At 48.0% G+C, this 15649-nt stretch overlaps 3 protein-coding genes across 18 annotated transcripts in view; 2 read left to right on the forward strand and 1 right to left on the reverse strand.

Moving 5' to 3' along the window:
- Positions 1-962, reverse strand: part of CDC25C (cell division cycle 25C) — a 30917-nt gene extending 29955 nt beyond the window's left edge. For 3 of the 6 annotated variants that reach the window (XM_086411816.1, XM_086411814.1, XM_086411819.1), the window contains exon 1: positions 521-962. The gene's annotated coding sequence lies outside the window, so the exon portion shown is untranslated. Of the gene's footprint in view, positions 1-351 lie in introns of all 6 variants that reach the window. The other 3 variants (XM_086411818.1, XM_086411817.1, XM_086411815.1) reach the window with 2 other exon arrangements.
- A 35-nt stretch (positions 963-997) lies between these two features.
- Positions 998-5272, forward strand: LOC147369439 (oocyte-specific histone RNA stem-loop-binding protein 2-like). Of its 9 annotated transcripts, none has more exons than XM_086411830.1 (6): positions 1015-1302; positions 2316-2396; positions 2503-2607; positions 3588-3731; positions 3874-3982; positions 4791-5021. In XM_086411830.1, exons 1-5 carry the CDS (start codon positions 1286-1288, stop codon positions 3968-3970), a joined length of 444 nt encoding a protein of 147 aa, XP_086267956.1. In that variant the 5' UTR covers positions 1015-1285; the 3' UTR covers positions 3971-3982; positions 4791-5021. The 9 variants fall into 9 exon arrangements, with proteins under 9 accessions (XP_086267963.1, XP_086267956.1, XP_086267957.1 ...); XM_086411831.1 differs by having other exon boundaries at positions 1037-1402; positions 4791-5272; XM_086411829.1 differs by having other exon boundaries at positions 1065-1302; positions 2301-2396; positions 4791-5272.
- Positions 5273-5419: 147 nt separating this feature from the next.
- Positions 5420-15477, forward strand: FAM53C (family with sequence similarity 53 member C). Of its 3 annotated transcripts, none has more exons than XM_086411824.1 (5): positions 5420-5750; positions 9066-9295; positions 9673-9730; positions 10873-11657; positions 12579-15477. In XM_086411824.1, exons 2-5 carry the CDS (start codon positions 9218-9220, stop codon positions 12834-12836), a joined length of 1179 nt encoding a protein of 392 aa, XP_086267950.1. In that variant the 5' UTR covers positions 5420-5750; positions 9066-9217; the 3' UTR covers positions 12837-15477. The 3 variants fall into 3 exon arrangements, with proteins under 3 accessions (XP_086267950.1, XP_086267949.1, XP_086267951.1); XM_086411823.1 differs by lacking the exon at positions 5420-5750 and adding an exon at positions 6164-6205; XM_086411825.1 differs by lacking the exon at positions 5420-5750 and adding an exon at positions 6279-6453.
- The last annotated feature ends 172 nt before the right edge of the window (positions 15478-15649 follow it).

Below are 15649 nucleotides of genomic sequence, written 5' to 3' on the forward strand. Positions count from 1 at the left end.
AGAATCCGCCTGCCAATGCAGGACACGTGGGTTGAATCCCTGGGTGGGGAAGATCCCTTGGAGGAGGAAATGGCAACCCTCTCTAGTATTCTTGTCTGGGAAATCCCATGGACAGAGGAGCCTGGTGGACTGCATGCAGTCCATAGGGTCGCAAAAGAGTCGGACTCTACTAAACAACCATAAGAGAGGGAAAACGTCACCTACACAACCTCCTCCACCCTTTACAGTTGCGACCAAGTGAACCAGTATTGGAGAAGGGGGCATTCCCAAACGGTGAATCACAGATTGGCCTGAAGGTGAAATAGCACTTGCCGGAAGTGGCTTGGCCTTTCCATTGGAATCTTAACTTACCGAAAGGCAACCTCAGGGTTTTGAAGATGAAATTAAAAGAAGCCACACAGTTCATGACTCCTGACAAGAAGGAACTCAGGTCTCCTAACTCGCTATAATGCCTGTTTTGTCCCCCTAAACACCGTTCGCGAGGCCCGTGATTCTGTGGAGGGCACAGCTCTAGGCTTACCGCAGGTTTGAGTCCGAGACTTGCCTTCAGGAGGAATGAAAGTAAGCAGGGAAATCAGACACAAGCGAAGATTCTAGAAGAACTAAAGAAAAATCTGAGGTAACGGAGGCGATTTAACCATACATCTATGCCTCTCGACCAGATAGGCCAGGTTCGGGTTTCGCCGCTTCTCTCAGCAGAAGGTTGAAGTTACAGGCTAAGAGTAAGATTAACAGCCAAAAGCCTTGACCATTCAAACCTTCCGCCTTCCCAAAATCCTATCACGCTCGCCTCAGAACTGCGTCAGCCTATCTCCGCGCACCCGCCTAGACCCGCTGAGCCAATCGTTTGCCTCCTACATCCCCGGGGGCGTGAGCTGTTCCGAAGGAGGTTTGCCCCGCCCCACAGGCCAGCAGGCTTCCGATTAGACCACCAGTTTGGGGCCAGCCCCTAGCTAAGCCCCGCCCCATAGGGAGCTTGGCGCCTCATTGGCTCTTCCTCTGGCCAATCACCACACCCTTTCTGAGCTCTCCTTTCCTTTGGCCCCCTCAGCCCCTTCAACCCCGGGACATTTAAATTGCACCTTGCTAGCGACGACCACTTAGCAGCAGCAGCAGCGACCACCACTCCCTAGGATAATACCTGGAGGAATTCATTTATGTGGGAGGGTGTTTTAAATGGATTGTGTTTTTTTTCCCTTGCTTCTTTCTCGTGCCGTTACGTGGACCTTTCCTTATTTTTGCTAGCCTTCCCCTATAGGTGGAACATTAGCAGCCAGTGTGGCAGATGTTGCGGCAAGACAGGTGTGTGTATTTATGATGAGTAGCACTGGCCCCTTGCAAGAGCTTTCCTGGGTCCGTGACCCTTTTAAGCGCGCAGCATCTGAGACACTATGTTTGTGAGGTAAAAGAAATTTCTTTTCAAGCAAAGTAGAATCATCTCATGGCATAATCCTTATCAGAGTCCAAAGGATCCTAAACTTTGGTTGTTTATGGGTATTTGAACATTGACTAGGTGGTTATTATTGTTAAGTCGTTCAGTTGTGTCTGACTCTTTGGGACTCCATGAACTGCAGCACGCCAGGCTTCCCTGGTCCTTCACCATCTTCTGCAGTTTGCTCAAACTCATGTTCCTTGAGTCAGTGATGCTATCCAACCATCTCTCTCATCCTCTGTCTAGACGGTATTAAGAATTTATTATTAATGTTGGGGATTTGCTTTTAAATAATCCTGTGGGAGTGGTGGTGAGTATAGATGAAACAAGATTGGCCATGAGTACTGGGTCACGGGTAACTAGGAGGTCCATGATATCCAGTAATATCAAAGTTTAGTCTTTATACTAATCACCTGTGGATCTTGCTAAAATGCATACTCTGGTTCAGTTGATCTGGTTACCAAGATTCTACACTTCTAACAAGTTCTCAGCTGATGCTAATGCAGCTAGTCTGGGGATCAGACTTTGAGTAGCAGAGAATTATGCTATTATCTTTGCATATTTGAAATTTTCCATAATAAAAAATGTTTAAAATAACCTTGGAAGCTCTTTAAAAGATAACTTACCAAAATGATAATTCAATAGGTCTAGAGTGGGGCTGAGGAATTATCAAGGCACCCATAAGCTACCCATAGAAATGGCTTACAGACCACACTTTGAGAAACAAATTAGAAATGCAACCTTTATCTTTGAGAGACAGTGAGTTAGGAATACAACCTTTATCTGGTGCCAGGATCTTGGTAGTGTAGTGGCTGAGAGGTATAGTATAGTTAGCTGGGTGTTATCCTAATACCCTTTTCATCTGTAGAATTTGCTTCCCCAGAAAGAAGGTGTGTGAAGAGTCTTTATCCTCCAAGATGGAGATGATGAGTGTGGGAGTCAGTACAGAGCCCTGCCATGCCAGGTAAGTTTGACAATCAGGCTGGAGATTAAGGGAATGTAGGAAGAGCTGGTTTCTGCTTTGATGACTATCATAACACTTCATGGGACCACTGTCTACATCTTTATAGGTGGGAGCTAGAGACAGATGCAACTGTTCTACAGCGGCGGCAAAAGCAGATAGATTATGGCAAGTGCACACCTGGTTACCAGTGCTTTCTGCAGCAGGTCCCCAAGTGAGTGCAGTTGTGGGTAGTCACAAAGAGTGTCAACCACATGGTTTTTGTTCAATGTCAGGTGATGGAAAGATACTAAAATCTGAATGCTCCCACAAAGTTGCAACATTACTAAATTATCCTGTAATCTAGTCCCCCAAATACATTTCCAAGATTTTTTTTTCAAAAGGAACAAGTTATACTTGGCCTATAAGACTTCTCAAAGCTCTATTCGTGTTTGCTAGTAAATTTTTTTTCTTCCATTTTCACCTCATGCCTCCATGTGCGTGTATGATAAGTTACTTCAGCTGGGGATTTGCTTTTTAAATAATCCCGTGGGAGTGGTGGTGAATATAGATGAAACAAGATTGGCCATGAATACTGGGTCATGGGTAACTAGGACGCTATGGACCCCAGCCCCAGGGGATTCCCTCTGTCCGTGGGATTCTCCAAACATGAATATTGGAGTGGGTTGCCATGCCCTCCTCCAGGGGATCTTCCTGACCCAGGGATTGAACCTGCATTTCTTACATCTCCTGCATTGGCAGAAGGGTTCTTTACTACTAGTGCCACCTGGGAAGGCCCATGCCTCCATCTGACTGTTAATTACAACATACCTGCCTAATTACATGTAAGCTTACAAGCATATATACAAATTAATGAATGAAAAGGTAGAATATGTTTTAAAGAGATGTCAAATACTTTCTTCTGTATCTATCTTGACTAATGAGGGACTTGGAATATCTAATTTAGCTTACCCAGAAGAAAGAATATTAGACAGTTGGGAAGTTTGATGTTTAATCTAATTTAAACATTTTCTTTGAATTAAGGACATTGATCTTACCTCATTCTCAGAAAATCCCTAATGAGTCTCCTAATTTACCATAATGGAGAAGGCAATGGCAACCACTCCAGTACTCTTGCCTGGAAAATTCACCATAATAAGCAATAAGCTGTGCCCCTTGGCCTTGACCTTAGTCTGACACATTTGTCATTGCCAGGGCACAGCGACAGCCAGGACTTCACCCTCAAACACCAAACAAGAACAGGAGGTACAGCCGTCGCTCCTGGGATGCCCAGATCAGGAAGTGGAGAAGAGCCCTACATTCCTGGGACCCTCCCAGCCAGCCTCTGCAGGCTGAGGGGTGTGTGCACTATTCCTTGTTCCTTCCTTGAGTGGTGGACTAAGCCTTATCTCTCCCCACTTTGCAGAGGTTTCACTTTCACTGGCTGAAAAGGGAGAGCCTGACTGAAGTGCACATTTCTCTGACTCTGCTGCCTTCCTAGGTGCGGAATGGACAATCCCTTAGAGCCAATGGATTCCACCCCTTTGGATGACTGGCTCCAGGCCCTGGAACCCTCAGAGAATCAGGATGAAGACTAGGAAGGAGCCCAGGTAGTATCCTCTGCTGAAACCCACTGGAGCGGGGTCAGAGATGGGGTCTAGCCCAGGAGGTCACAATTATGATAGGGTTCAAGGTAGTAGCCCAAGAACAAAAGAAGGAAAATGGAACAGCAGGGGGGGAAATATGCAGAACGTGAGTAAAAAAAAAAAACAGAAAACCTTGAACCAAAAGTGGCATAAAGAGATCTAGTTGTAGTTAGAAATGGGGAAGAGGCTGGGCTGCACTGGGGACACTGTTTTATACTTGATGAAATGGGTGTCATTTTCCTTTGAATCAAGACCTGAAATCTGACTTGCAGGGTTTGGTTGTTTTAAGTGTTTCAGTTTCTTTCAATGTTTTGCAAATGTGCCAATGCTAACTTCTTATACTCAATCACTTATCTTTAGTAAGCATGATATTTTATTATTAAATAAAAAGGGAGATTTACCTAGTGGTGAAGACCAAGGGCTTTAGAGTCTCAGACAGCTTTTTAATATGACCATTGTCCACCACATGGGTAGCTACTTAACCTCTCTTGCTGTTTCATCTGTCAAACAAGGAAATTTTCTCTCATTTGATGATTGTAAACAAAAATGAGAATACATATTTAAAGTATGCAGCACGGTGCCTGGCACATAAGCGCTCCATAGCAGCAATTACTGGAAACCGTTTCCTCTACACTTCATGGTCCCTGCCCCTTCTTTTGCCAAGGGGAAATGTGCAGGGCAAACAAATGTGCAGTGTATCTCCCATCACACCCCCCTGCTCCAGGTATTTTCTTGATAAGTACCTCACTTTCCCTTTACTCTTCTTTTTCAGTTTGCAGATTTGGTCACTCCTGCCTTCCCTGTCTTTCTGAGGAAGATTCCCACCATTGCCTCTACCTTTGAGCTGGTCACAATTACTTATCTGTCCCAGACTTCAGTGGTGCATAAAATATTTAGGGAAAACGTGTCTTTCAGGGGACTTCTTGCTGAATGTAATAGTGAAGATTACTTGCAGTACTTCTACTTTTCAACTTATTAAAAATCTAAAACTCTGTCCCACAAAGAGATCGTAACACGAAGGCATTGTTTAAAACCTCTCCTTTTCCCATGTTTTACCCTCTGTCTAAACCTTCTTTGATAGCTGATACTCAAATTTACTTAAGAGCCAGAAACCACCTAGCCGTTCCACAACCTCTTCACCTACCAACTGCTACATTCAGTCTCTTGAAAAAGGACTTAAACTTTGGCTGAGTAGAAGGTAGTGGTAGCGATGGAGATTTAATAAAAGGTGGTTTCTTCTTCCTGAAGAGGAAATATAGCGCTATCAATATCTTTTCCCCCAGCGACCTGTTTCCTCCATCCCAGAAAGGTTTAAAGAAAGTGGTCCAGCTGTAACCACCTTACTTTCCCTTCTCCCCCCTCCCCCACGCAAGCAACTGAACCGCCTATGATGTCATAATCACAATCCCATTACCTCATCCTGCTGGGGGGTGGGGGCATAGAGAGAGGAGAAGGAGTGAACAGCCCTGGGCCCTCGTCGGATTTACAGTATTTTGAGTGACAGCTAGCTACACAAACAAGTGGAAACGGCCCGCAACCGTTACAGGTCCTGGGTTTATAAGGTTCGAGCCGATCCGGCAGCTGGAAGAGGGGCTCCTGGGACTCAGAGCAGGCCCTAATCGGCGCTTGGACTACGCCTCCCAGAAGCCTTCACGACATGGACGGGTCCTCTGCTGGGGGAAGGGGAATTCCTTCAGAGCGGAGGCCGTAGAGAGTGGGGGCAGGAAAACAGGTGAGAGGAACCCTGGCTAATTCCGTTATGCTGCCGAAATCGAGTTGGGGGGCGTACGTGGACAGATGTAGTAACAGAGGGCGGGGGCAATGGCTTTGTTTACCTTCGACCAACACGGCCTCCCCCGCGGGTTTCGAGATTTGCGTTCGACTGGCCCAGTCCACCTTCTGCAATATTTTGCAGGGGGTGACTTCCTAGGGAGGAAATCACCCTCATCGCTAAATCAAAGAGCCCGGCCTCTTTCCGACGGCGCTAGCCAAGAAAGACTTTGCGAGAAAAACGACGCGGGGCTCGAGCCTCCACGGATGGTTCAGGGGGGTTCTCCCAACCCGAGCGATCTCTCCACTCTCCTCAGGGGCCCGTTGGTTCACGCCGGCGCCTTTTAAGGGCACCGTGGGGCGAACCGAGCGCTCAGAGCTGCTCCGGCCGCGGCCCTGGGAACTGGAGGAGCCGCGGTAGGTGGCGGAGGGCAGGTGGTGCTGGGGCCTCGGGGCGGGCACCTAGACCGTCCCTCCCTCCTTCCCTCTTTCCCCTCCCCCAGCCCGTCCGCCCGCGAGGCAGGGCCTTGCTGGCCGCCTCCGCGGGGAGAGCACGGGACCCGGTGGGGGAGGGGGTGGCGGAGTGTTAAGTCCCAGACCCTCCCGTCCCCTGTGTCCTGAGTTCGCTTCCCCGCGGCCAGATGATGGGAGCTGATTGGGAACAGGCGAGCGACAGCCCCACTGAGCGTGCCCTGGCGCCCTCCCCCCCACCCCGAGGGGCTAGCGGACGCCCCATGCCCCACCCCGCGGGGACAGGCAGAGCAACCGATGGAGAGGTTTAAGATTGGAGAGGGGGGCCTAGCCTTTTGCTTCTTCACTGGGGTGGGGGGAGGGGTGCTCCCACTTGTCACCCCTATGCCCACCGGTGCCATATGGAGAAAAAGCAGTCAGGTCCCCACATACCTGTTCGTGTGCCTCCCTGCCTCATGTTTTTCTTCAGTCTCCCCCAGAGCTGTGGGACTGGGACCTAGGGGGAAGGTCTCCAGGGGTTTTTGACTCTTTTCTTCCTTGGCCTGACTTGATCCTAGGTTATCCAGGTTCCAGCACAACCTCAGCATCCCTGAAACCCTTATGTCAGGGGTTACCGCCACCCAGTGGGGTGGGGGTCCAACCTTTATTTGAGGGACAGGTGATGGTGCAGAGAAAGCCTGGATTGAGAGTTGGGCCTGGTGGGGTTTGAGGGAGGGCCTAGCGGCCTGCTGCTCTGTGTTGGGCTTAGCCCCATGCCAGTTGTTAAGCTGAGAAGTTTTAACTTGTTTAGTGAACGAACTCAGGGCTGTCTGTGCCCCTCAGATGCACAAAATGGAAGGGGAAGGAAGGCAGCAAGAGAGGGCTTCTTACACTTTTTTCTCTGCCTGCCTGAGAAAGAGGAGGCCCCTCGCGGAGCTGGTTTGCCTTCTTTTGTGTCCTGGTTTGATTCCTTATGGCTTCCGTTCTGTTCCCCCTCTCAGCCTGGCCTGTTTTAGGAAACTCAGACTGAAAGTATCAGTTGCGTGGTGGTAGTTGCATTGTTCTAATTACTGCCGTGTGTGGCCACATCCCAACAATTAAAATGCAGAAAAACACAAAATCACTCTCAGAGAGGACTGGAAGTTTGCTATTTGGCCAAATGCCTCATGAAAACCTTGAAAGAGTTTGCTTTATTCCCTGCTTCTCATGGCTGGTCAGCCTGAGGCCTGGGGTCTCTGAGGGTAAAAGCCTGCCTTAGGTTTCCTCTCTGGTTGGTCTTTGAGGGCAGAGTTAAGAAACCAAGAGCAGAAGTGATACAAGCTTTAGCTTCTCCTACAAGAATGGGGGAAGCGGCTGAAGGGAGTGCTCAGGAAACTGGAACTTCAGGGTGGTAATAATAATTATGCATGAAAATATTATTTAACTATAGTGGTGGTTGACTTCTCCTGCCTCCTTTTTGCTTAAACTCCAAGTACATCGAAGTGTGTTTCTTTGCTTCTCTTTGTGGTCTGCCTCCCTCTGAGGTGGAAATCGAGTAGAGAGGATTCCCGCCGCCGCCCCCCCCCCCCTTTTTTTGGCCAGGGTTGAAAGTTATCTGCCCTCAAGGTCAAGCCTTTTGGGCTTTTCTTGGCATGTGAGTGAGGGAGGTTGATATCCAGCCAAATAAACCAACCCAATTGCCTTCTTCATCTTAATATTATCACTTGTAGCACCCTGAGGCTTTATAGAGCAACAAATAGGAAGGGTGAGAAACAGCAGTCTGTGTGGACTTCTGATTTGTTCAGGCCAAGTGGTATACTTCTTATGTTTGATATTTTGCATTATTATATTATCCCTGTGACAGATTAAGATTATTCTGCCCATTTTTCATATGGGTAAACTGAGGGAAAGAAAAGTTTGATGATTTGCCAAGACCATGACAGCAAATCGGATCCAGATTTGATTTCTTGATAGTTAGTTCTCTTTGCTAGCAAATGCTACTTACACTGTCTGATTGCTGTCTGCCTGCTGGTCATTTCTGGGAATAGGCAGAACAGTATGGAAATGTTAGATTAACTTCCCTCCTCCGTTGATTGAGGTCCCTCAGGCAATTGTGTGGGCTTGAAGCCTGTTCTCTGATAGAATTAGTTTGCTTCTACTGTAATTGACCATGAGAAAGAGTCTTGATTAATTGTATTCATGGTCTTTGAGTCAAATCAGGCTAAAAACTTAGTTGAATGAAGTTAGAGTTGTTGTTTTTAACATCTGTAGAGTTGAAATGTGAATGGAATTACCCTGGTAGCATTTTCTTGTCTTCTTATAAGAGAATATGTACAGTATCTGTTGGAGAACAATAATATCAGCTGTTGAGGATAAAGGAGAATATAATACCTTGTTTACTCTGGTTTGAAGTAGAAAGTCATTCCTATAACCAGTGCACTGTTACTATTTCTGTAGTTTAGGAAGAGGCTACCTCTTCTTGCTTTTGACTGGAAGATAAAATATTGGACTAATCAGGATGGAGATAACGATGTAGGCATTTCTCTCGTCTGAGCTCGTGGTGCTGGTATTTTGGGTAGGCAGAGCAGAGCACGAACCAGGTTAGGAGTGGCAAATAGGTTTCAACTTGCTTGCTAACTCCATTTTATTATACTGGTTATCCGGAGTGCCAAGTTGAGACTGTTTCTGAGGCTATGTTTAGGCTTAGCCGGAAAGAGCTGTGATCAGTTAATGATGTGTGCCAGAGGCCTGACATAGGGATGCTGGGGTATGTGTGCCTTGCATTTTCCATCTCTGGAGTAGGTACATCTCTAATATCACTTGGGGCTGATCCATCTGTAATTGGCAGACTCAGCAGGCATGACTGGAGAGGGAAGTCCCAATGGTGCTAGAATGGTGCTGCAGTGGCAGAAGACAGCTCACGAGTGAGGTCTGGAAGAACAACAGGGAAGACATCCATCATTTGCTCCAAAGTGTGCAAGTCAAATCCCGGGGAGAATCATGATAACCCTGATCACTGAGCAGCTACAGAAGCAGACTCTGGATGAGCTGAAATGCACACGCTTCAGCATCAGTCTGGTAAAAGACAGTCTTCCCACTTCTCTAAGACCCCCTCGCCCTTTCTTAGGCTATTTGTTGTTACTACTTCAGCCTTGTCCTGTGTTGTATGAATTATCGTACTTGTACTAGATGTGCCCACTAAAGGCTCAAAACCCAGCCCAAAAGGAAGAGGGCAGGGATTTTTTTTACTGTTAAGAGAAGGGCCACTAAAATTTGGGTGGAGAAAGGTTTGAGATACTGGAAGATGTGAATTATTTTACTAACTTTGAGAGGATAAGAGAACACTTAGATGTCCCTAATATCCCTATAGCCCATGAATTGCAGAGGGGAGCTGAAAGGGCTTCCTGGAACTCTGTCCTGATCTTGAATCATGATGGATATTCTGTGTCTCTTAGCCTTTGCCTGATCATGCAGACATCTCCAACTGTGGGAACCCTTTCCAGCTTGTGTCTGGTAAGACATTATGTGTACATTTGTGTGTATGCCATGCCTCCATCCACATGTTTCTTTTATTGGTTTTCCATAACCAGGTCTAACTAGCCTGCCTCCACAATTTTCTTACCAGGGTCAGCTTCTGAGATTGGTGCTTGTCTCCATTTTATTGCACCAGTATGGGAGTTATCTGTTTACCTTGCTCTTATTCTAGCCTTGTAGGAACTTTTGTAATCTAATTTTTTGAGTAGGGAATACAGTCACATTTCAAATTTTTTTAAATAGGAAAAGTGTTAATCTGAAAAAAGTCCCCCTTCCTTTTCTATCTACCTAGCTTCTATCACCTCCCTAAAAGTAATTCCTGTTATTAGTTTCTTGTCTATTCAACCAGAGTTTTTGTTTTTGTTTTTTTTTACAAATAGAAGCAAATATAAATTAAAATTTTTTTTATTCCCACTCTTTTAACACAAAAGGTTGCATTCTGTATATTTGGAACTTTCTTTTTAAACTAATCATAATAAGGCTAGAAGATCTTACCATGTAAGTATGTTGAGTGTTTCCTTGTGGGTGGCCAGACCCAGAGGAACACAAGCACCATCAAAGGCTTTTCCCACTGTACCCTCCCCACCCTTGCCTTCACTAGGAATACAAATGATCTCTTACCTGCTTGATGCTTTGACACATAGGAAAGGTAAAGGCTAAGGACGGAGAGTGTAGGCCAGGTTTCCGCAACTCAGGGCTTGGGGGTTGGGGGAGCAAAGAGCTCGGTGGAGTGGAGTGAAAGGTGAGCATGGCACACACACCTTTGCTTCTCTTGACTCATTCTACCTTTGACAGGGATTCGCAGGCAGTTTATGATTCTACATTTTTAGTTTCAGGTGGTTCCTCATAACGGAGGCACTATAGTCTGCTGGGTAAAAGACCTAGCTTTAGCATCGGACAGATCTGGTTCTGAACCCTGCTTTGGTCATTTGATTCCTGTATAACTGTTGGCAAGTTATGGAACTTCTCTCATCTGTGAAATGGGGGTAGTGATAGTACCTAACTCATGAAGTTTAGGGGAAACCTCACATAAAGTGCTCACTATGTTTTGTAGCACATAGTAAGCTTTTGAAAATATATTAGCTATCATTAATTCTATCTTTATTATGAATGCCTTCCAGAAGGTGCTTCCTGGAGGGGCCTGCCCCACTGTTCCTGTGCCGAGTTCCAGGATAGCCTCAACCTCAGCTACCACCCCTCAGGCTTGAGCCTGCACCTCAGACCACCCAGCCCAGGAAGTTCCCCACAGGAGCAGTCCCTCTCCCAAGTCCTAAGCCCTGAGCCCCCAGACCCAGAAAAGCTTCCTGTGCCCCCTGCCCCTCCATCTAAGAGGCACTGCCGCTCACTCTCAGTGCCCGTGGACCTGTCTCGCTGGCAGCCAGTGTGGCGGCCCGCCCCCTCCAAGCTGTGGACTCCCATCAAGCACCGGGGCAGTGGTGGAGGGGGTGGGCCACAGGTGCCTCACCAGAGCCCCCCAAAGCGGGTCTCCAGCCTCAGGTTCCTCCAAGCTCCCAGTGCCTCTTCTCAATGTGCCCCAGCCCACAGACCCTACAGCCCCCCTTTCTTCAGCCTAGCCCTAGCCCAAGATTCCTCTCATCCCTCTGCCGCCTCCCCACAAAGTGGCTCCTGGGAGAGTGATGCTGAGTCCCTGTCACCTTGCCCACCCCAGCGCCGCTTCTCCCTGTCACCCAGCCTGGGCCCACAGGCAAGCCGCTTCTTGCCCTCTGCCCGGAGCTCCCCTGCATCCTCCCCAGAGCTGCCCTGGCGACCTCGAGGCCTGCGCAATCTTCCCCGAAGCCGCTCACAGCCTTGTGATCTTGATGCCCGCAAAGCTGGGGTCAAGCGGCGCCATGAGGAGGACCCTCGGCGGCTGCGGCCTTCCTTGGACTTTGACAAGATGAATCAGGTGGGACTGGCAAGACCAGGGAAGCTGGGATGGGAGTAGCGAAGACTGTTCCATTTTCACTTGTAAGGTGTCCTCTAGCTCCGGGCCCTCCTGACATGGCCTCTCCTGGCACTCCTGTCTGCCTGAGCCTTGGCTAAGGGTGGTCTACCATCTCAATTTGCCCAGGATTATCCTGGTTTTAGCATTGAAAGTCCTGTGAAATTCTTCAGTTCTGGGAGTTGCAGAGAAACTCAGTGGACCCATGTTAAACCTTCCAACAGAGATCCCAGATTGTCCTACCGGAGGCATCTTCCCTCTTTATGCATGGCTCAGAAAAGCCCCATCATTAGTGCCCTGCCCCTTCTCATGCAAGGCTGGTTTTGTCCCTTGCCCTTCACTGATTCACGTGGGCCTGGGAGGGCTTAAGCAAAATAGGCTGCTGCATTATTCATTCACTCAACAAATGTTTTTTGTCTTCCCAGTATGAGTACAGTTGTAGGCACTTGCCCACTCTTTTCATATTCTTCTTTGGGACCACTGGGTCATAAACCGCTTTGAGGACTTACTTATTCATAGTCATTCGTTCAAGCAGTCAACAAATGTTATTGAATACCTACTACTTAACAGACTCCGACTAGGCACTGGCAATATAGGAGTGAAACAAGCTGTCAGTCAGTACTCCTACACACATGAAGTTTATAAACAGGCTTCTAATCTTGAATCTGATAGAAACTATGGGCTCTTTTCCTCAAAAAAATATGCATGTACACTGAATTTTCAAAATTTTATCTCGGAGTTCATGACCTCACCCTAACGCATAGGACTCCTGCTTTCAAGGGTAACCAAGAGGGGTACTTTGAAATACAGCTTGGGCAGGATTCTCTGGGAAGTTAACATCTCTCTTTGCCTTAATTTTGTTTGTTTGTTTGTTTTGTTTGACAGAAACCATACTCAGGAGGTCTCTGTCTCCAAGAAACAGCCCGGGAAGGCAGCAGTATCTCTCCACCGTGGTTCATGGCCTGCAGCCCCCCACCCCTCTCTGCTTCCTGCAGCCCCATTGGGGGTTCCTCCCAGGTGCTGAGTGAAAGCGAAGAGGAAGAGGAGGGGGCCGTGCGGTGGGGGCGGCAGGCGCTAAGCAAGCGGACACTGTGCCAGCAGGACTTTGGGGACCTGGACTTGAATCTGATTGAGGAGAACTAAAACTGAGAGGCTACTTCCTGGGGCCACACAGACTGACTCTCTTATGGCTACTAACAAGTGTCGAGGTCCCAAGGCTGGGGGCCCAGCCTGGGAATGGGGGTGAATGGAGGGCTCCGACTCAGGGCAGCCGGAAATCTTCTCGCTCCAGGAAGCTCGACTATGCCGAGAGACTGGCCGGGACAAGATAAACGGAGCTGGTGGCGGGAGGGACAGCCCCAGAGCAGACCCTTCCCATGGCGGCCCTGAGTGTGAGTATCCCTGCCACCGAGAAAGCAATGGGCAGGGATGGAAGGGGTCTGCCGACCCCAGCTCGGGGAATTTCACTAGCCCCTTTGCTTCAAAGGGCACTTGTGTCTTAGAATTTGGCCAGGGTGGGGGGTTCATTCAGCCTCCTTGGAGAAATTGTGTGAGAGTGTGTGAGTGCATGAGAGTGCTCGAGGAAAGGTGTGTTTGGGTAGCTTTAGGGAAGGAAGGCAGTTGAAACCTAACAGCAGAGCACCACAGTACTCCCAGGATCTTAGGTTTTCATGGGACAGCAGGCTTGTTCTAGGAGTCGGGGTTCTAAGGAGCTCTGGAAGCAAGCTTGTAATCTGTTAGCAACAGTGGCTCTGCAAAGGATTCTATTTGGGGGTCCTCAACTAATGGTCTTTTCCTCAGGCCCATACCTCCCCTAGATAGATCTAGTATTGGCTGGAGAGGGCGCTGCATATTGATTCTGAGCTGGCTTTTTTTTCTTATCAGATTGCCAAGGCTGGATACAAGTTGCCTATCTCAGTCACTAAGTAGATGCAAGCACATGTGGGCAATTAAGGCAGGGCTGAAGGGCTCCATCTCTTTCTTTCCCTTCCTACTGATGGGACCTCTTTTCCCTCTTACTTTCTGCCCTTTGAGGGTCAAGAAGAAGGAAGGAAGCCCCTGTATGGAGGCTGACCTGCAGCAGAAGTAGTGTTCAGTCCCCAGCAGGCATAGGTGAGTGCACCCCAGCACTGCCCTTTGGAAGCAGACTGTAGAGAAACTTGTTATAAGATCCAGGCCTAGCCATTTTTTCTGAGTTGGTTGAGAAAGAGGAAGGGGATGTCAGCATTTATGAGTTTGCTCATCTTCCACTCCTGCCAGGAAATGTTTATTTGCCTCTAATTGGCCCTTAGAGACCTCAGGGAGGTTGAGGCTCACTGAGGGATTGGCTGAGGATGTGTAAAGCAGACTGAGAAGCAGCTGGGAGTTTGTTGTTGCTGGATTGAATTTCTTTTATTGTTTCACACCCACAACTTGGGCTCAGCAACAGGTCTCAGTGGCCACACTGATGGGTTTAAGGATTTCAGAAGCTCTATAGGGCTGGCTCCGGGGAGATGCATACTGAAGCTGCTGCCATAATAGCTTTTGAGGCTTTGTCCGGCTTTGAAGAAGGGCATTTTCCCAGGGTTTTGTAGGAACCAGTTGCTCATGTTAGGAAAGAGGACCTATGTGTTTTCTTCCTTATGGATTTGAACTTATGGTTTTCTGGGTCTCCCACATGCTAGATAGGAGCATCAGTGAGGCCCTAGCATCCTTGCCTCCACTCCGGAGGAGATGGCTATGTCTTCTTCAGCCTCCTGCCTTTAGAGGTTCTACCCCTCCAGGACTCCTTCCCTTCACCTGCTAGTTTGCACGAGTTACCAGTGAGCTACCAGGTCTGTAGGGGCCTGAGAGAGGTTCTCTGGAGAATCCAAGGAAACTGTGAGCCCAGGAGTTGCCCCTCCTTGGTTTTATCCCTCCCCTTTCTTTTCTCCCTCTTTAGGCCATAATTTCCCTGGTGCCAGCTTCTTTTCCTCCTGGGCCATCCTCATGCCTGGGCTCTGCTGCAGATTGTGCCAGCTTACAATAGGCCACTGGTAATGTCAGGGGGTTCTCTGCAGGCCCAAAGCTGAAGAAGTGAGGGCAATAATTTCTGCCTCCACCCTGGCTTCCTCAAAACCCTAGGGCACCATCCCTAAGGGAGAAGGTCTATAGATGCCATATTTGAATTCCATTACTTTAAGATCTGGAAAGTTAAACTAGCTGGAACTATTGTTTTGCTTCCTAATCTAAGTACCTGTGGCCCTTGGACAAGCCTTTTCGAGAAGTGGTTTATTTTGCTTTACATGGTAGATCTGTATAAACCAAATGCTATTTTTCAAAGCATTTGGACTGCTGACCATTTAAAAGCAGCCTGTGATTGCTTCTTTTGTAAAGCAAGCAACCTCCCTCTACTTTAGCTGTTTTGACAATTTGGATTTTCACATATTGGGCTTACCCAGAGTGGAACACACCTCTGCAGTGGTTGACCCTGGGTAGACATCTGCATCTGTGTTGTGTGTGTGGTGTGGCTGATCAGTAGGTGAGTATTCCTGCGTGTGTGAGTGAAGCCACTCCCAGGCTGGTGCTCTCCTCCTGTGCCCGGTGACTGCCCACTGGCAGCTCCAGCTGCCCTTCACTCCCACCTGCTGCCAAAGTCCCTGTGCTAATGGGATTACAAATACAAAAAGTGGAAAAATTTTTTCGTAAACTTTGTTTTATATTAAAAAAAATCCATAAGTCTGTGTGTGTTAAACATGAGGTCCTGCCTCTGTGGCTGTGTTTGAAAAAATAAAGTTTTATTAGAATAATCCATTTTCCCAAGCAACCTTGTGTACTACAGTGTTGTCTTCCTTTCTTCACAAAGAAAGGCAAGGAGGAAGTGGGGAGAAGGCCACGCAACTCTTCCAGCTGCTTCTTCTATGACATGGCTGAACTTTTGCCCCTCGAGGACAGTATTTGGTCCCTGGGCCCTTTGCAGCCACAGTAGTTATATCCTG

The sequence above is a fragment of the Bos grunniens genome, chromosome 7, assembly GCF_055505025.1.
Source record: "Bos grunniens cultivar Pamir isolate PY7600 chromosome 7, Bosgru_T2T1.0, whole genome shotgun sequence".
In the NCBI taxonomy this organism is placed as follows: Eukaryota; Metazoa; Chordata; class Mammalia; order Artiodactyla; family Bovidae; genus Bos; species Bos grunniens.